This window comes from Pyrus communis, chromosome 15, assembly GCF_041283825.1.
Source record: "Pyrus communis isolate YQ-2024b chromosome 15, ASM4128382v1, whole genome shotgun sequence".
Classification (NCBI taxonomy): Eukaryota; Viridiplantae; Streptophyta; class Magnoliopsida; order Rosales; family Rosaceae; genus Pyrus; species Pyrus communis.
In genome coordinates this window covers 28,264,163-28,284,486 of record NC_142579.1, presented here as the reverse complement: position 1 = coordinate 28,284,486, position 20,324 = coordinate 28,264,163, and the positions used below count along the sequence as shown (strand labels likewise).

The following is a 20,324-nucleotide window of genomic DNA, read 5'->3' as shown; positions in this document are numbered from 1 at the left end:
AATGAATGTCACAGCCAAAAAATAATAATGATTACCATAAGACTGCCCCATTTGAAGATAATTGTACATTTTGAAAGGGCATTTCGCAAGGCAAAAGAAAATGCATTCCGTAAATTTGAGTAAAACAGCAAAATCATGAACGGGTTGTAAAACTGGCGATTGACATCATACAAAAGACGGAAACAGGTGACCGAGGACCTTCACGGGCTAGTCGCCATTGATGCCAAGTCCAACTCTTCGTCGGAATCAATCACTTCTTCGAAATTGTAAAAGGGGTTTGCCTGCAATGGAAGCTCCAAGTAAGAACGAAAATATTTTAAACATGAACATTCGACTCCAACGCGAAACTAAAAACTACCTTTGGTCTTGGAGTGATTGCTTCAAAGCTATGAAATACAGGATTATCGAAGTTTGGGGGTTCTAGAACAATGTAAGCCCCTTTATTTCTGTACCTCTCTTCTGTCCCCTGAGTGACAGAGGAAAAAAAAGAAAAAAAAAAAGTGATATTAATTGATATGAAAACATTAGCATGTTGGTACGAGTCAGGTTCTAATGTCCAGTGACAACGAAAGCACAATATAATAAACTCGAAGACTCAATCAAGAGTAAAGAAAGGATAGCAGCATACCTCAATGGAGATGGAACAGTTAAACGAATAATCAATAGCCATACATTTCAACACGCAAAAGCACATTTCACGTGCTGTGTGACATACACAAAAGCACAAAAGCACCATTTTGAATGACATGTTTAACAGCACCCAATCTACTTTAAAAGGGGATGGATATAAGAAGGAAACATGTAAAAGCCCATCAAAACAATCATACATGCATCAAGTAAACTTTGCAGCGCAATTTGGCAAAGGAAAACCGTATACTGCCAACAGCCAATAAATGAACAGTTATGCCAAGAATTCACTAAAAACCGAGTTAATGAATACCAATCTCAAAGAATGCTACACAAACCTGGAATTGTGGGTAGTCTGGAGCACTAAACAAAGTAATCAGCTTCCCGGACTCCACAATGTGATCTATGGTGTAACCGTTATCCATCCCACCAAGACCTGGCCGCTTTTCCCGCGCATCTGGACCTTCATGCGATCTGATAATCAACTGTCGTTTTAACAAATATAGAATAACCCAAATCTTAGTATTGCATCTCGACTATGATTGCTAGTCATGCAAATATAACACAACTAAACGTAAAAAGAGAGTAGAAAGAAATCATCACATGCTTATTGTGGGAGAGAAACATAAAGTGCAACAGCCTCTGAGCAGTTTAGAACATAAAGTGCAACAGCCTCTGAGCAGTTTAGAAACATTACAGCTGCTAGTCATTTTTAAAGAGAATTAAAAACTAGGTATTTTCTTTCTTAACTAGTAAAATTCTAACGAAAGACATAGTCAAACCCTACCAACCATCTACCTATTGAGCCAAGGCCAAGGTGGTTAAAAATTATCAAGGCCAACAACAAACCCATAAGCACCTCCATACTCATACACAAGCCTTAACTGTCATCACGTAACTAGGACATACAAAAATACTCGGTGGTAATAACCTATTTGTCATCAACCCTATATTAGGGTTGCAAATTGATCATCCGGCTGATATTATTTCGACTAACCAGCTTAACATGGCTAGTAAATGCTAAGTTAACGCGTTGTCGACCCTTTGCCACCATATTTGAAAACAAAATGTTACCCTAAATTCAAATTCTCAAAAGGAAAAATAGTTATTGGCTAATTGCTATCCAGCCATCACCGCACTTGGAACACAGCAGTACCAAAATTAAATTAAGAGTTTTGTTCCAAAAAAAGAAACGTGATTTGTCTCGATTTGTCTCTAGATTACAATTGAAGCATGCAATGCTTTGCAGTTGTATTACGTTATCAATTGAATGCATCACTTAGCAACGAAGAAGAAGCAATTCACCATAAAGCAAACAAGAAAAAACATACTTTTAAAAATCAAAGTATCAACATTATATCCTAAAATGAATATTTTTCCATAAGTACTGTGTAAGTAAACTAACACTCAATTGCCTAAGACTAGAAATGTAGATTCCCAATCTTGCTATTACCTTGAGTTGAAACTTCTTGAGAAAATCCTCAGTGCAGTCAGGACCCCAAAGCAGACCAATGCCTCTCTCTTTATTCGGAGAAAGACCGGGCTTCATGGAGGGATCCGACCACAGCACATCACCAGGAATCAAGTTCGAACCTTCCCATGGAGGATCAAGAACCGATCTTCGAGCCTTATTTAATTCTTCAAAGGATCCAAGAGACAATGTACTACTGGGATCAGGATTGAAAGCTATCCTCCTATTCTTCTTTCCTTTCGATCTCTTGGGGGTCGCCGGTGTGCTGCGAAACAGCCCGCCATGAGCAGTATATACATATTTACCAACCATGGAGGTTAAGGGAAGACCTTCAAAGCACCCAAGACATTTTCGGTACACATGCTTCCCTTTATCTCCATACTTTGTCAGTACTTCCTTCTCGAATCCGTAAACCGAAGTGCAGTATTTCGATTCATGATTTCCTCTTAAAAGATAAACACTTCTGGGCAAAAACACCTTCCAAGCTAATAAAATTAAGAAGCTTTCTAGACCCCAAGCCCCTCTGTCAACGTAATCGCCATTGAAGACAAAAAATCGGTTTTCTGATGGAAACCCAGCATCATTTAAGAGAAAAAGGAGGTCGTGCAGCTGACCGTGAAGGTCTCCGACGACCACCACGGTAGATTCGGGGCCTAACTGATCGACAGCGACACAATTGGCCTCTTTGTGGAGGATCTTGGATGCGCAGAGGACCAAGCTATCGAAAACCTCTACGGGAAACACGTCGGGCAACTGGGTCGGGTCCAGATTTCTGGATGCCCAATCAAAAACGGACATGAGGTTTCGGACCCATTCGAGACTGAGCTTTCCGTCAGCCGGCCAACCAACTGGGGTTTCCGGATTAGGCCCCAGCGGTGATGGGTTGTTTTCGGATTCGGAGTTGGCGACAGCGGAAGACGCCGAATTGGAGACCGGCGGCGGTGCTGCTGCTAATACTTCTGCAACTTCTTGAGATGCAGATGGAGCAGGAGCCACTGCTGCAATCTCTGCATCTGAATTGCTTGACATCTTTGACCAAACCCTAAAAAAATACGAATTAAATGTGCATGTTTATGAATTTATATACATGAATTCGTCTGGGAATTTTGCAGAATACATAGTAATACACAGTGTACTTCTAATTGTTGCTCCAGTTTATACACATAATTAATTTTGATTAATATGTCAATTTTTTTTTAATTTAAATCATTGTTTGGGAAGTGCAACAGTCACTTCTCCTTCAATTTTTCACGAATTCGGATATTTTAGGGATTCGTGAATCATGTCTGTTCATCGTATATCGTGCGGTTATAAATTATTTTAAATATTTTATTTGAAAATTGAATACAAATAATAACTGATAAAAATTGATTACACAATATACGATAAACAAACATAATTTACAAATTTTTAGAATCCTAACCAAAAGAATCGGGATCCGTTGAATTATTCACAGCTAATTTGTCATAAAAGAATTAATTGCCGCGTCAGTGCTCGCCCTAGTTGAAGCAAAAGTGAAACGTCCAAACTTTGCTGAGTTGGTATTTGGTATTGTACATCCAATTATGCATCATTTGCATCTCTATGATCACGTTGTCCGTCAATACTATAATGTTATGTATATTTATATTTTTATATAATATTATATTACTAGTTTAGAATGGGATTATGTTTGAGTTGACGTGCAAATCTCACTCATAATTTAAAGTACAATAATATTTTGTGTGTCTATTTTTTTTCTAGGATAAGATGTTTTATTCAAAATAACATAAGATCATACAAAAAATGACGCAAAACAACTTAGTCCAAAGCCCGTGCTTGAAAATCAAGAAGCAAAAGTATCATTCATTTTCTACGTATTTTGAAAATGTTTGTACATGACTTAAAGTTATAAATGCTACATAATTGGTCCTTTATACTTTAGTACATCAAATTAATTATAATATTCCATTCGTCCAAATTATTAAGGTAAAAGTTAATTCTTATACATGAGGTGAGGTTACATGAACGTTATATAAATGTTACGTATGTCAACTTTCATTTCTCCGTCCATTGGTACTTCTATAAGGTTAAGATTTTCTTTCCTAAAAAACAAGTTACTTATTGTGACAAGACTTTGTTCTTGGTCAACCGTAAGACATTTGTTAACCACTTAACCTAGTGTACTTCTATGTATGTAAGTAAATTGGGAGCATCTGAGTACTACATTAAACAAATAAAGACGACAAGTCAACTTACCGATGATGGAAGCATTCCAAAAATTTAAGGAAGTTTTAACGAAAAGCCCACGGTACTGTTCATTTTAACGAAAAATCATATTTTTACACTAAAAAGTCAATCCGGTACTATTCACTTTACCCTTTATTTTATTCTTATTGTCAAAATTCAAAGTTTTCAAGTATTTTTCATTAGTTTTTCTAAAATTTAATCGGACATCAACTTTTGAAACATAGGCCCAAGACAGGCCCTAAGCCTGGTCAGATTCATTGAACTCAAACGATTCTTGAAACCCAGGGAAAAATATGTAACCCTGTATAACTTATAAGGCCCAAACTTGGACTAATGAACAAGCGACCCTTATTGGCCAATTTTTGTTTTTTCTCTACATTTTTTTCACTACAACGTTATATCCACACTAAAAGTGGGAGCTTTGAGCTAAATTACACAGAGGTCAACCATAATAATTTAGTTCAAATTTGTCATTAAAGAAAATCGAACTTAAAATCTCTTACTTACTAGTAAAAAAGAGTATCACTAGACCATACTTTTAAATATCACATTCCTCTTCGATGCCAGTGCTGTGCGCTTTTTTCCTTTTTTTAAGTTTAAATAATTCGCAGGTTTAAAAAAAAAAAATTTGGTTGAATGAAACTAACCGTTGATAGATACTTGAATCTTTAATTATTTTTAACTACACTCCCTGAAACTCCATTTTGATCTCATTTTGTTTTTTGTTACTCAAAAGTCACCACTTTACTCCTTGAAACTCCAAATTCGCTCCACTTTGACTTGTGGACTCTCTCTTCACCCTAAAACTTATAGGTCAACTCCTAAAACATATGTGAAATCCAATTCCCACTAAGACTATATCATATCTGCAATAAATTTGATTATAAATCTCCATTATGCGTTAACATTCAACAATTAGAGAATATTAAGTTTATATAAAATTGAAGAGGTGAAAACAAAAATTAAATTGATTAGCCTAGCGCACCTAAATCAAACCTACATAAGAATTAACAGATCTAAGGCAATGTTGAGCGGGTTTTTAGTTTTAAAAAGAGAAATTTCGAGTTTCATGGGACAAAATGGGATCAAAATTGAGTTCCAGGAGGCAAAGTGGAGCGTACCTTGAATTTCAGGGAGTAAAGTGGCAATTTTTTAGTTATAAAGAGTAAAGGGAAATTAAAATCGAATTTCAGAGCCATAGCTAAAAATAAGCCTTAAAGCAATTCTATATATATATATATATATATATATATATATATAAGGTGTTAATCTTCATTAACATACATAAGCTTGAGCTAACATTACTTAAATGATATTTAGACATGTAGTTTTCAATAAGATTTGAGACATCTTTAATCGAGTAAATTTTCTATTTGTCTTCCCACTAACCTAATTAAAATCCGAAAATATCCAAATTAAATTACTCAAGAATAATCATGCATAACAAGTCTTCTCAATGTTAGAATTGTCGCGTAATTAAAAAATTGTGACCAAATAAAACACATGTACTTGTTTTATTAGTTTTCATTTTTCCTTCTCATGGAATAGTCCTCCAAATGGAAGGAAGAACGTTCTTACCGTCATGGTGGTTTAAGGATTGCCACTTGAATCCGTCATCATCGGCCACGTCACTCTGGATAATATTTTAGGGTTTTGCTTCTTCTAATCTTCTGAAAGATGGGTTACCAACAAATATATTTTTCGATGCGAACGTTGATCAAACATCCACCCTTTTACAAGTTAGAAGTTCCAACGTTGTGGGAGGGCCACGACAACCCTCTCTGTGTCTAAAAAATTGTACCGAATTCTAACCATTTGAATTGTTACGTTTATATATCGTTTGTTATAAACAAATGGATTAATTTATGGTGGCAAATGTCAATCTGCATTCCAATTTCACCGTGATTTGATTAAATTCCTAATTTCTAATGACTTTCTTCTGTATTAAAACTCGTCCCTTGACTTCCCATGCACATCACGCAAATTCACATACCTACTAGTTCCCATTACGATTCGGCGAGGGATAGTCAAACCGTGCAGAAAAAATTTGAGTCTCACCGATTTATCGTGATCGATACAATGAATATCTCAGATAATGTGTGAGATAAGAAAACTTTTCAATGCAAGATTTATCTGTTCATATTTCGGATATATTGAAAAATCTATCCACCGTTCATAATGCATATATTTTGACAAAAAAAAAAAAAATTAACATGTACGTGGGTGGCTTCCAAATACTAGCGTGGTAGACTCCTAGTTACTTGATAATTGCAGGGAAAGTTTCTGGGTGTCATCATAAGATGGATACACATAATCATTGTTCTTGGGTGTCATCTTGGGTGTCATCATAAGATGGATACACATAATCATTGTTCTAAAAAAATTTGTCAAACACTGTGCCTAGACCCCACCTAGATTCTAAGCGGCTAGCCACTACTCACTTAATACTTAGACATTTGAAAATTAAGAAATGATGCCTAAACTTGCTTAGGTGTCCATCTAGGCATCCGCATAGGTCGAGATTCTCCTTTAGACAGAAAATTGATAATTTATTTTTTTAATAAAATGTAAGAGACATATTAAATACTTGGATGAAGACTGGTGTTTCATATGTTTTCAATATATTCTGATACTTTATAACCTATATGTCATTTTATTTTTCATTTTATTATTCTAATACAAGTATATATATTTTTTCAAATATAAACATGCACTTATTTATATGATATATAATAAAATTACTTAAATTCGCCTAATCCACTTGGGTCTCTGCCTAGCCACTTAAGCCCTAGGTAGCGTCTTTAGAACCTTGCATGAACACACAAGATTGGTGAGACACTTTAACGACTCCATAATGCATACGTTTGACAAATTAAGCAAAATATCTCCTCACGAATCATTTATGATAGAGTGAGTTCTGCATCGGTGGCCGGAGCTGGCCATCCCCGGCACTCTTCTTCCTACCATAACGACAACGTCCTTAACTATATTTAATCGCTTTAAGCGCTAGCTGCATGACATATTAGCACCCGTAAAAAACGTTGAGAAAGTTGATAACCAACAAGGAAAATGTCATTTATTTTGTCACATCTTTTCACCTTTTACTCATCTACTGATTTATCGGTTTGTAATTTTCCTTGGTTTTGTCTATGATAGATTTGTTTGGATGGATTTAATAAAGTTCCCTCAATATTTAATAAAATAAATAACAATTTTAATATGCTAAAACTAAGATTAACGATTAATATTTATTTCACTAAAGCAGCCTAGCTAGTGACTTTTTTTATTTTTTATTTTTTTTTTATTGTGTTTGAAAATTGAAAGATACTGTTACTATTATTTATCAAAACCCTATTAAAAAGTGAATCACTCTACCAAAAAAGCCAATTCATAAGTCCATCGAAACCCTAATGTATCCTTGAAAGATATTATTACTCTTATTTATCAAAACCCTAATTAAAAAAGTTAATCACTTTACCAAAAAAGCAAGTTCGTAAGTCTATAAAAACCCTAATGTATCCTTGGAAGATATTATTACTCTTATTTATTTATTAAAACCCTAGTAAAAAAGTTAATCACTCTACCAAAAAAAACCAATTCATACATCTATCATGACCCTAATGTATCCTTAAAAGATATATTACTCTTATTTATCAAAACCCCAATAAAAAAGTTAACCACTCTACCAAAAAGCCAAATCATAAGTCTATCAAAACCCTAATGTATCCTTGAAAGATGTTATTACTCTTAATTATTTATCAAAACCCTAATAAAAAAAAAGTTAACCACTCTACCAAAAAAGCCAATTCACAAGTCAAACAATGTTAGAATTTAGACCACCCTAAAACGTAGGATTATATTAGATTACCAGTTTGCGAGGGCTTTGTCCCCACGGATCACTGAATCGAATCAACTTTGTCTAATAATTTGGCTACTTTACTCACCTAATTTGAAAAGGGACACTTGGATCTCCTCTTTCTTTTGTCCCCCTTATGGCCTCCATTCATATCAATTATTCAAAACTAAGCTTTCTCTTAAACAAATGTATATAATCCACGAGCTATTCATCTAAAAAGAAAAGCTATTCACCTTAAACTTCACTATATTTTGAATATAACGAGTTATTTATTCTAATTCAATCCGACATACCAAATCAGATGCCTAAAATATCCTAAATAGTTACAGTTCGTTTGCCATCTCCTTGTCGCGTATGAAGCCAAACCGTGTCATTTTATGTATTTAATAATGATGTGATTCCACAGTCCACCCACTTGACAGTGCCGTCCAAAAATCCAAGCACTCCATAGACATTTCCAAGGCCCTTCCCTCCAAACCAAACCCCTCCTCCTTAATCATCACCCTCACCATCCAAAAAGTCGTCCTTCAACCTTATTTATATATATATATATATATATATATATATATATATATATTTATATATATATATATATATATATTTATATATATATATATATATATATATACCCCCACACCACAAAACATATTCACATTGCTTCTGGAAAAACTTCACAAACCCCCTCCCCAACCCAAAACCAAATGACAAACATGGGACACATGAGCTACAATAGAGTCGGAAATAGCAGACCAAACAGAGGATTCCGGCTCAACCCTAGAAGATTTTCCGTCTCCAGGCTCCTACGTGCCCGGTTCGTGTGTTTGTTCAGATTCTTAAGGTGTTCATATGGGCAGGCTCTGCAGTGTCTAAAGAAAAGTATGGGAAGAAATAGTCCTGGGACTAGTAGTCCCGGTACTAATTATGGCCCTAGTAGTATCAAGAGGAACAGCAGCAGCAGCAGAAGAAGTTTGGTCACTAAAGAGATGAAACAAAAGAAGGGACGGTCGGGATCGGCTGATTGCTGCAGACTGAGATCATATGGACGGTCCAATTCTTTTTATGCAGAAGCCATTGCTGACTGTTTGGAGTTCATCAAAAGGTCTTCTGTTTCTGTTGATCAAAACCCCTAGTTTTTTTTTTTATGTTATGCTTTGTGCTACAACATATATATATATATATATATATATTAAGTTTGATGTTTTGTTATTCTTATTCAAACTGCTGTAATAGCAGTTGGTGTTATATATACATCTTACACATACGCATGCATTTAAACAATTGCATGTAATAAACAACCATAAGTAAAAGGTGGCCTGCCCATGCTGCAACACATCAGAGCATGTGTTCCTCCTGCTGTAAAGGTGGCGTGCTGTCTGACAAGGAATATGTGCAGTATTCCTTCTGTCCAGGTCACATGGGCAAGTTCTCTCAACACTCCCCCTCAAGTTTGGAATGAATGTTGATTATTCCTAACTTGCAAAGCAAAGTCGTAAACTGGTGTAAGCTCAGTGGCTTTGTGAAGATGTCGGCTGGTTGTTTCATGGTTGAGATGTGAAATGTCTCGATCATTCCACTTTGAACCCTTTCTCGTACAAGGTGGCAGTCAATCTCTATGTGTTTGGTTCTTTCGTGAAAGACCGGATTCGAAGCGATGTGAAGTGCCGCTTGATTATCACAATATAGCTTGACTGGACGTTTATGTTTGATACCCAAGTCTTGTAAAACAGATTTCAACCAAGTGACTTCACAACAAGTTGCTGCCATTGAACGATACTCTGCCTCTGCACTAGAACGTGACACAGTATTTTGTTTCTTGCTTTTCCAGGAGATCAAAGATTCTCCAAGAAATACACAGTATCCGGTGGTAGAACGTCGTGTGTCTCGACATCTAGCCCAATCCGCATCACAAAAAGCATTCAATTGAATTGGACTTCTTGCAGAAAGAAAAATACCTTGCCCTGGTGTGTGCTTAACGTATCGTAAGACTCGTTGGGCTGCCTCCAAGTGTGGAGTTCGAGGCTTCTCCATAAATTGACTAAGAATATGGACGGCATACACCAAATCAGGGCGCGTGATTGTCAGGTAGATTAGTCTCCCAACAAGTCGTCGATAAGAGGAAGGATCAGTAATCCATTGCCCTTCGTCCTTTCTGAGTGATAAGTTTTGCTCCATAGGAGAGGTGGCTGGTTTTGCGCCAAGATGACCTGCATCCTCAAGTATTTCAAGGGCATATTTTCGCTGTGAGAGGGTGATCCCCTTGCTAGAGCGAGCAATTTCAATGCCCAAGAAATATTTTAATTGGCCAAGGTCTTTCAACTTGAATTGCTTCATAAGAAAAGACTTGGTATCTTCAATTGCTTGTATGTTATTTCCTGCCAAGATAATATCATCAACATAGACAAGGAGGGCAGTGAATTTACCATCATGGTTTCGGACGAACAATGAATAATCTGCCTTGGATTGTTGATAGCCGGCCTTTCGAAGAGCACAAGAGAGTTTGATAAACCATTGACGAGAGGCTTGCTTAAGCCCATACAAAGATTTATGAAGTTTACAAACTCGTGTCTCCCCCTTTCGTCCGAAACCAGGAGGTAAGGACATGTAGACATCTTCTTCAAGATCACCATGGAGGAAAGCGTTATTAACATCAAGCTGGTGGAGGTGCCATTGTTGGACCGAGGCAACAGCAAGGAGTAGACGAACTGTAGTCAATTTTGCAACCGGAGCAAAGGTCTCTCGATAGTCTAAGCCTTCAATTTGGCTATAACCTTTGGCAACCAAGCGTGCTTTATATCGCTCAATGGATCCATCGGATCGAAATTTGATTTTGTAAACCCATTTACATCCAACCGGCTTCTTGCCAGGGGGCAATGGTTGCAGAGACCATGTCCTATTCGCAGCAAGGGCTGCCAGTTCTTCTTCCATAGCGAAACGCCAGTGAGGGTTGCGTATAGCCTGTGAGAATGAGCTGGGTTCTATGGCAGCTGAAATGGAAGTGGTGAAAGCACGATGTCGAGCAGATAAACGATCGTATGTGAGTACATCAGACAAAGGGTAAGGAGTACCTGGTACTTTGGTCAACGCCGAGTGAGATGAAGGGACGGACCGAGAAGGGAGGTTGATGTCGATGTGATATTGTTGAAGATAACCAGGTGCATGAGTGGGTCGTTTAAGACGAGGTGGTGAGGTGGAAAGAAAAGGAGAGGAAACCGAAACAGGACTCACCGGCGAAGAAGAGGATGGATCGACGGAATCCTGCTCCAGTAGAATGGACGGATGAATGATGGGATCATCATAGGCAGTATCTTGAGTATGTGGAAACACAAGTGGTGAAACTGCAGCAGAAGATGAAAAAGGGAACACATGTTCATGGAAAATAACATCACGGGAGATAGAGATTTTACCCGTGTGAAGGTCGTAAACTCGATATCCCTTTGTGCCATATGGATACCCAAGAAAAAGACACTGTGTGGCTCTTGCATCAAATTTTGTGGGACGATGGTGGTGGGTGGAAGAAAAACATAAGCAACCAAACACTCGCAAATGTGCATACGCTGGCTGTTTGTGGTGAAGTATTTCATAGGGTGATTTGCCTTGAAGAAGAGGAGTGGGAGTCCGATTTATGAGATAAGTGGCAGTGAGGATTGCATCACCCCAAAATTTCTTAGGAAGATGAGATTGAAAAAGTAAGGCTCTAGCAACATTGAGTAAGTGGCGGTGTTTGCGCTCTGCTACCCCGTTTTGTTGGGGAGTAGAGACACAACTTGTTTGATGGAGAATCCCCTTATCTGAAAAAAAATGGGTCATAGAAAATTCTGGACCGTTATCACTACGAAGAACCTTGACTCGTCTGGAAAATTGTGTTTCAACAAGGTGGATGAAACTGATGAGATAAGATCGTGCATCTGATTTGTGATTCATTAAATAAACCCATGTGCATCTTGAGAAATCATCCACAATAGTTAAGAAATATTGTGCCCCTGTGATAGTGGGAACATGGTAACCTCCCCAAATGTCAACATGAATTAACTCAAAAGGAGCCTTTGTGGTGATAGAACTCAAAGGAAAAGGAGCACGTGTTTGTTTGGCTAATGGACAGATCAAGCAATCATCAATGCTGCAAAAATTCAAATTTTTAATGCAAGTAGAGAGATGCCGTAAGGTCTTGTTGGAAAGATGGCCAAGGCGTTGATGCCAAAGCTGAGAAGAAGAAGAGGCAACAATTGACGCTGAATTGCACCTGGTTTTCATCACATTATCAAGGTAGTAGAGTCCTTCTCGTTCAGTTCCCGTCCCAATCATCTTCCCGGATCGTTGGCCCTGAAGTAGACACATTTTATCAGTGAAGATGACAAAGCAAGATGAGGTATTAGTGAGTTTGCTGACAGAAATTAAATTCAGTTTGAATGATGGAACACAAAGCACGTTGTGAAGGGTGAGATCATTCGAGAGATGAACTGTGCCAATATGTGTGACATCGGCAAGTGCATGATTGGGTAAGTGCACTTGTCGATTGTATACCAGAACACTTGTGGTCATTAAGCTTGGTGAGCAGACCATGTGGTCTGTGGCGCCTGTATCGAAAATCCAGTCCCTTCCCTTATTGAGAGCAGGAGCACAAAAAACTCTACTTGACAAGTTATTCATAGTAGAGGTGGTACCGACATGATTAGATGTGGAGTTGAATTGACTCTTATCAAGGAGTGCAAGCAGATTGTGATATTGCTCGGAAGAGTCAGTTGCCATGTCGGCAGGCAGTGTGCAGTGGCTGTGCTTGGCTGTGCTCTGCGGCTGTGCTTAATGGCTGTGACAGGTAGAGCAGCGACGATGGCTGTGTAGCAGCTTTGCGACGGCAAGGCAGTGAGTGCACTAGTTTTTTTTTTTTTTTTTTTTTTTTTTTTTTTTTTTTTTTTTTGTTTAACACATCGTACGGGCAAACTTGAAGATTGTATCTATTAAGTGCACTAGTTGCAGTGCACTGGTTGCTGCTCACAGTATAGCAGCGAAAATCCCAACGGCCACAGACCCGGCGGCGGAGAACCTATTCAACACGGCACCGTTAGCTGGAAGGGGAGCCTCGTGAACCAAAAGCAGGCGTAGAAGCCGATGGTTCCGTTGACAATAAAGAATGCATACGATGCAATGAGCATGTATCCGAAGTATAAGAGGGCCGAGACCAGCTTTGTGATTTCAAGCTTTGTGAAGAAGTAGAATGTGGCGTAGAGGAAGAGGCACAAGTCTCCGGCGGCTGCTCCGACTTCGGATGTGAGGTATGATCTCCACCACCAAAAATAATCCTCGCTGCACAACTGGAAGTAGCAGAGGACGATGGTGATCTCGGCGAGCGACGGTGAGGGCGAGGGCGGCGAGGAGCTCGGACCAGAGGCGGCGCTGGGCGAGGCCGTTGCGGCAGGTGTTGGAGATGTGGTTGATGAAGGCGCGGAAGGCCGGGAACTGAGCAGTCGATGGTGAGGTGCTCGATGGAGAAGGAGCAGCGGCAGTAGGGAACTGAGCAGCAAATGCAGGGGTGACTGCAGCCTTGATGATGTTTGTAGTGTTGCCAGCAACGCCTAGGCCCGAGAAAACAAAGTCATCTACTTTGCAGGGCTTTTGCAAGAGTAGCCTGCAGGGCCGTCGGGAGCTGTGAGGTCTGCAACGCAGAAGTCCTGCACAGCTGCATTAACAGATCACAGTATAGCAGCGGAAGAGTGAAGGCAGAGCAGAGCAAAGGATTTGCTCTGATACCATATTAAGTTTGATGTTTTGTTATTCTTATTCAAACTGCTGTAATAGCAGTTGGTGTTATATATACATCTTACACATACGCATGCATTTAAACAATTGCATGTAATAAACAACCATAAGTAAAAGGTGGCCTGCCCATGCTGCAACACATCAGAGCATGTGTTCCTCCTGCTGTAAAGGTGGCGTGCTGTCTGACAAGGAATATGTGCAGTATTCCTTCTGTCCAGGTCACATGGGCAAGTTCTCTCAACAGGTCCAATTCTTTTTATGCAGAAGCCATTGCTGACTGTTTGGAGTTCATCAAAAGGTCTTCTGTTTCTGTTGATCAAAACCCCTAGTTTTTTTTTTTATGTTATGCTTTGTGCTACAACATATATATATATATATATATATATATATTATTTGCTTGCGCCGGAAACTTGCTTTTGTTTTTCCTCGGTCTCTCTGTACATCTGATCTTGGTCAGGAGTTTTGGTTTTTTTTGGAGGTGACATGAATTTAGTGTAAAAAGCTTGATAAATTAATATCAAAATTAGAAGATTTTTATTTTTTGATTTCTATCTCGATTTTGTATCGTGTTCTGGCCGATTCTAATTGTGTTCGTGTCGAAGAAATACCACCTCTATTGAGGATTAATTTGGTAGTGAGATTCTGTGGTGGGTGGCAACCTTTTGGGAAGGTTCATAGTAGGTTGAATGCAGATTCAATTAACACCTAACATGTTTTTATATTATCTGTATTTTGCTGACGGAAGAAAATATAACAAACAGGGCAAAAAGAAAACAAAAGGAAATTTCTTTGTTGAAATTAAGACGAGAAAAAGAAAAGTTGTGGGATTGATATTTGAAAAAGGGTGTCCCTGCCCACCATCTAATTGTTTAAATCGAGGATTAAAGCAAAAGTCCAATATTAACAGCACTAATTGATGTTGAATAACCCACTAATTGACCACTTTTTTTTGGTTTTAAAATGGTAAAGAGGCCTCGGTTATCTGTGAATTGGACTCCAGTCCCCAGAGGCCCAAAATAGTATCATTTGGGCTTTAATTACAAGATTATCACTAATAAAGCCCGAGTTTTCGACCCAAAAAAATGAAGAATGGAGCCCAGTGGACCAAAAACATAAGCCTATAGTTCTCTAACGACAAGTGAAATTAAATGAAGAATGGAGCCCTGTGGTTTAGGAAAACACTACTGATGCAATGGTGTGATTTTAAAAGTCTGAGAGCGATAATTCTGTATATCTCAGACTCACGAGACTCATTCATTCCACTCTACAATTGAACTCACTCTTAAGTGACTCAATTTTTCTCGCCCACCGTATGTGTATCATTCCAACTTCTTAGAATTAAACTCGCATTTTCATGCTCACTTAAACCGTATGAAATTGTTAGAAGAACAATAAGTTGGAGTATGGGCTTGTGTTTTGGTGAAGTAGCAAAGCAAAGAACAAAGGTTACTTGCCCTGTTCACAAGACGCTCAATTCTTGCTTACCAAGTAACCGTGTCTCCATATTCCCCTCCAAAGCACTGGTCTATAAATAAACCACAAATAAAATCAATATCCAATTATTAATAGCAACGGATTTTTCTCGTCACAAATTGTTTTTTGCGGCAGAAGGCTCGTGCTGTGGAAATAAAACACGTTTCTTTTTTGTCTCGTTTATTTTGTTTGACCCGTTCTATTGACTGGGGCGCAATACGACGTGTCGTTTTTTAGAGATGAGATTTTGCTCAAACCCACGGGAGGTGCTGAGCCTGCTGAGAAGAGTTTGCAGCGCAGTTGGAGTAGCCGCAGCCGCGTCTCTCTGCTCGTCGCCTTCGTCGTCTTCCGCTTCCACGTCAACAGCACCGAAGCTAGCCTCTGCCATGGACGACCTCAATACCCTAAGGACCAAGGTCTGCATAATCGGCAGCGGCCCGGCGGGGCACACCGCCGCCATCTACGCCGCCCGGGCAGAGCTTAAGCCGATTCTGTTTGAGGGCATGATGGCCAACGACATCGCCCCCGGTGGCCAGCTCACCACCACCACCGACGTCGAGAACTTTCCGGGTTTTCCCGACGGAATCCTTGGGTACGATCTCATGGACCGGTGCCGAAAGCAGTCCATCCGTTTCGGCACTGAGGTGTTCACTGAAACGGTCAACAAGGTCGACTTCTCGACCACTCCGTTCAAGATCTTCGCCGATGAAAGGACCGTCCTGGCCGATTCCGTCGTCGTCGCCACCGGAGCCGTCGCCAAGCGCCTTCCATTTCCTGGCTCCGAGGAGTACTGGAACCGCGGGATTTCGGCTTGCGCGGTGTGCGACGGCGCCGCCCCGATATTTCGTAACAAGCCGCTGGCGGTGATCGGAGGTGGTGACTCGGCGATGGAGGAGGCGAATTTTCTGACCAAGTACGGATCAGAAGTGCACATAATTCACCGGAGGGACACGTTTAGGGCTTCGAAAATTATGCAGAATCGGGCGCTGAGCAACCCGAAAATCCGGGTGGTGTGGAACTCGGAGGTGGTGGAGGCTTACGGCGAAGGGAAAGGGCCTCTGGCGGGGCTCAAGGTGAAAAACGTGGTGACTGGGGAGGTATCGGATTTGAAGGTTTCGGGACTGTTTTTCGCAATTGGGCACGAACCGGCGACCAAGTTTTTGGACGGGCAATTGGAGCTCCATGCTGATGGGTATGTTGCCACGAAGCTGGGGACTACGCAGACCAGCGTAAAAGGGGTTTTTGCCGCCGGAGATGTTCAGGACAAGAAGTACAGGCAGGCTATCACTGCCGCCGGAAGTGGTAACTCTTCTTCCTTTTCTAAGTACTAAACAAAGATGTCTACTTTGAAATGCAATTTGAAATTGCTCTGTGAAATGTTTAGTTTATGATTTATCAGCTTTTGTGTTGCTTGTATTTCAATTAAGAAGCCCTACTAATTGAGTTGCATGTTAAGATCGAATTGCTAACAGAGACAAAATCACTACATGCTAAGGAAATGCTCACTTACCGAGAGGTTGAACTTCAAATTGACATGTTTTACAGTCTATGTTACGTGTTGCCAAACTGTCATTCACGTTCAAACATTCATTTCACTTGATCGTTTGAAATTTCGAATAGATAGTAATCTTCTTGCAAGGCATTTTGGCAATTACACATTTCCTTTCCCTTGCATTTTGTGATTTGCTTATTCTATCAATTGATTAGATAATTGTCAGGATGCAATTTGTTCTTCCCTTTCCCTGATGGACTGGAGGCATTTCGGTGATTTCTGCTTGTACACATGTATTGGTAACTTTGTGTGGACAGATTTGGATTAAACATTGTTCCTCATTTGCCAGCTGACTTTTGTGCATAAATCTGTTTCGTTATCTGGTTGAAATGACTACTGAAAATTTTTGCTTTTATTTGGTAGTATGATCAGTTATCTTTTATGTGTTGCATTGAACTCTTATTTGTTTATTCATGAACTCTTATTTGTTTATTCATTTTTCTTTTCTCATGCTTGATGTTACCACAATGACAACAAACTTCAGTAGGGCTATCTTACTAGGGTAACTCTTATATTGAGTAGAACTAGTGTTTGGTTTAGAGGACCAAACTATGGGGGGATTTCATGCTTTCATGAGAGATGCCGTACATTTGAAGTGGTTGGGGTGTCCTACTTAAGTTTTTTTCATGAATTAAACTCCTACTATAGGGGTAGGGGATCTTGAGCTGTGCTATTCATAGCCAGCTTCCTGACGCTGAATAGCTAAGAAGCTGTCGGAAATATACAAATAGATTGACTTCGAGCTTCAGCTGAACCCACCCTTCTAAGTTAGGTTTATCAATGCGGGGGACTTGATTTCATCCTGCCCCTTGCTGAGCTTCACCTAAGTGCACCAGGTAAAGGTTTGCCAAATTTTAATTTCCAAAGACTTTCTAAGTTACTCAAGGTTGTTTCGAGGCTTGGTGAATTGAGCTTGGACACGGAATGATGCATTTGCACAACTTTTTCTCCAATTCAGCAAGCTTGCTTACACAACCAGATAAATTCATAAGGATGCATGAAGTTGAGTTGGATGGATGGTTGCCTGCCTGTTGTGTTTTCTGAGATTTGGCTGGCCTTTCGCATAAAACTATTTAGTTGATGACTTTGCCTGGCACCGTTATCAAGCTCGTCTAGATAATTTTGGTCAACTTTATATTTCTTCATGCGTGTAAATGAGCACGCAGAGAACATTAAATGTAGTCTTCTTCATATATTCAAACTGTGTTTTTAAGTGCATTATAAGACGTTTAGTTTTTGCAATCTCTGAGACTTGATTTCTTTCATTCCTGTAATGGCGCAGGATGCATGGCAGCCTTGGAAGCAGAACATTACTTGCAAGAGATTGGATCCCAGGAGGGTAAGAGTGATTGACTACCTTCGATTGGCGAGGAATCTAAGCGATGCTCGGTTAGAAGCAAATTTTAATCAACAGCAGGATAAAGAAAAAAACTCGATTTGGAACCAATAAATGTTTATCATTTGGTTGCAAGAAAATGATCTAGAAAATCACGGAATGTTGGAACCGAAGATTTGCAGTAATTATTCAAGTATTTTATTTGTTTTACAGTGTTAGTGTTGTAGGATTCGTTCATAATTCGCATATGAACATGTTCATGGCATGGCATCTGGGAACGAAGAGATCGTGTGCTTTGTATGCTTAGGATGGATAGAAAAATGGCTTGAAGATTTAGTAATTTTTCGTTATTTGGCATCCAAAATTTGGTTGATTTTTATTTTTTATTTTTTGAGCAAACGATATTATATACGCAAGGGAGAATGGGTGGGCTTAACCTCACAATGAGCTAGCAATAATGTTGTTCAAACTCGTCTTTGGCGAGGATTGAACTTAAGACCTTTCACTCACAAGTCGAGAGGAATATCATTAGACCATAGTACTAAGTGAATATCATTAGACCATAGTACTAAGTGGTTAAAATTTGGTTGAATTGAATAGATTATGCAACATCAATAGCCACTGCCACCGCCACCACTCTCGTCCTCCTCCATCCGCCATCCCAGGAGCTCCTATCGTAGTTACAATCCACCACACCAATCCTCTCCTATAGGCTACACCATATTACTTGTCATTGAATATTCAAACATTGTGTCCTTGTTGCTCCAAATTTTTTATTCCGAGAATGGATACAATATTCCCTGTACCCCTCCCCCCAGAACGATAAAGTTGGAAGATGGGTTATTCATGTATCTTATGCATTAAAAAGGAGAAAAATCAGATTGAAAAACTATCAAAATTGAAGCCCACAAGCCACAATTATCAAACTAAAGTTTGACGGGTGATCAAGGAGAGGAGGAGACGGATGAGGAGGTGGTGGCGGTGATGGTGGTTGAAGGAAAGTTGGACCGGGGAGTGGGGTTGGATGCGGCTAATGTGATCTTTTATTGTTAGTTTTTCTTATTATTTTGATTTTTAAAGTGTGTTAATTTCTAAGTTAATAGGTGGGACATGTGTCAAACAATTAGAAAAGAGACAAAAACGGAAACAACAGACCTGCAACTAGATGAAAATGGGAAAATTTGGTGTTGGATGGGTTCGGGATCCTAATAGGTACTACTAGGGGTGCAAGATCAAGCATATTTATATGGAGATAAACATGGCTGTCGATGATATCCTAAACATACAATTAGGTATTATTCCAATTCGAGACTTCCCAATATCAAATAAATAAACATGCTTACGGGGAAACTTGAGAGATATCTAATATTTTGTAGCATGAAAATCCCAAAACCAACAAACCATAATGATTGTGCATTTTCAGTTGCATTGTGCATATGAGGCAGCCTATCTCTAAATTGGGAGAGATTTTTTGTGTTTGGAACATGGGTGGTTCATTTATATAAGGACTTAGTATACTACACATATTCCGAGCATAATAAAAAATTTATCTTAAATTGGGACTATAAAAATCTCCGATGAGTTTAACTGTTTATCTCTTATAAATATCTCATAACAAGAGCCCATGACAACCAAGCCGTCTTAGCTCAGCTGGTAGAGCGCGTGGCTTTTAACCACGTGGTCGTGGGTTCGATTCCCACAGACGGCGGTTTTTTTTTAATCCATTTTAAGCATTTGTGAGGGCAAATTCCATCGAATATTATTATGTGTTTTTTTTATCAAAACATATTTGTACATAGTATAACTTAGGGACGGATTCGTGACACAAGATTTGACAAAATGGACCTTAAATCAGTATTTTTTAATGGTTGAGATCTAATGCGATGTGAAAATTTATAAATTTTAAAAAAAGTTCAATAAATATGTATGAAAATTAAAATTCAGATTTTAATTTCCTATTCTGAATTGAAAATTGTGTTTTGATTCTGTCTACTATTCCCCTAAATTTCCATTACAACGAGCAAAG

The 20,324-nt window shown here is 39.0% G+C and overlaps 2 protein-coding genes and 1 non-coding gene across 3 annotated transcripts; 2 read left to right on the top strand and 1 right to left on the bottom strand.

The window, feature by feature from the left end:
* Positions 1–6: 6 nt before the first annotated feature.
* Positions 7–3,566, bottom strand: LOC137733999 (serine/threonine-protein phosphatase 7). Its single transcript, XM_068473231.2, has 4 exons — positions 2,081–3,566; positions 966–1,112; positions 359–466; positions 7–281 (listed from the first exon to the last, which is right to left on the bottom strand). The coding sequence occupies exons 1-4, from the start codon at positions 3,125–3,127 to the stop codon at positions 201–203; spliced, it is 1,383 nt and encodes a 460-aa protein (XP_068329332.1). The 5' UTR covers positions 3,128–3,566; the 3' UTR covers positions 7–200.
* Positions 3,567–15,494: 11,928 nt separating this feature from the next.
* On the top strand, positions 15,495–18,662 carry LOC137740944 (thioredoxin reductase NTRB). Its single transcript, XM_068480751.2, has 2 exons — positions 15,495–16,712; positions 18,245–18,662. Exons 1-2 carry the CDS (start codon positions 15,650–15,652, stop codon positions 18,313–18,315), a joined length of 1,134 nt encoding a protein of 377 aa, XP_068336852.2. The 5' UTR covers positions 15,495–15,649; the 3' UTR covers positions 18,316–18,662.
* Positions 18,663–19,933: 1,271 nt separating this feature from the next.
* Positions 19,934–20,006, top strand: TRNAK-UUU (transfer RNA lysine (anticodon UUU)). The gene has a single exon. It is a non-coding gene; the product is annotated as a tRNA-Lys (tRNA).
* The last annotated feature ends 318 nt before the right edge of the window (positions 20,007–20,324 follow it).

Bases quoted from the DNA above. Each gene is read 5' to 3' on its own strand.
- LOC137733999 (XM_068473231.2), bottom strand. From the start codon at position 3,127: ATGTCAAGCAATTCAGATGCAGAGATTGCAGCAGTGGCTCCTGCTCCA. The intron at 1,113-2,080 runs GTAATAGCAAGA...TTAAAACGACAG, and splicing joins TCAAGAAGTTTCAACTCAAG to TTGATTATCAGATCGCATGA. The intron at 467-965 runs GTTTGTGTAGCA...TCTGTCACTCAG, and splicing joins CAGACTACCCACAATTCCAG to GGGACAGAAGAGAGGTACAG.
- LOC137740944 (XM_068480751.2), top strand. From the start codon at position 15,650: ATGAGATTTTGCTCAAACCCACGGGAGGTGCTGAGCCTGCTGAGAAGA. The intron at 16,713-18,244 runs GTAACTCTTCTT...GTAATGGCGCAG, and splicing joins TATCACTGCCGCCGGAAGTG to GATGCATGGCAGCCTTGGAA.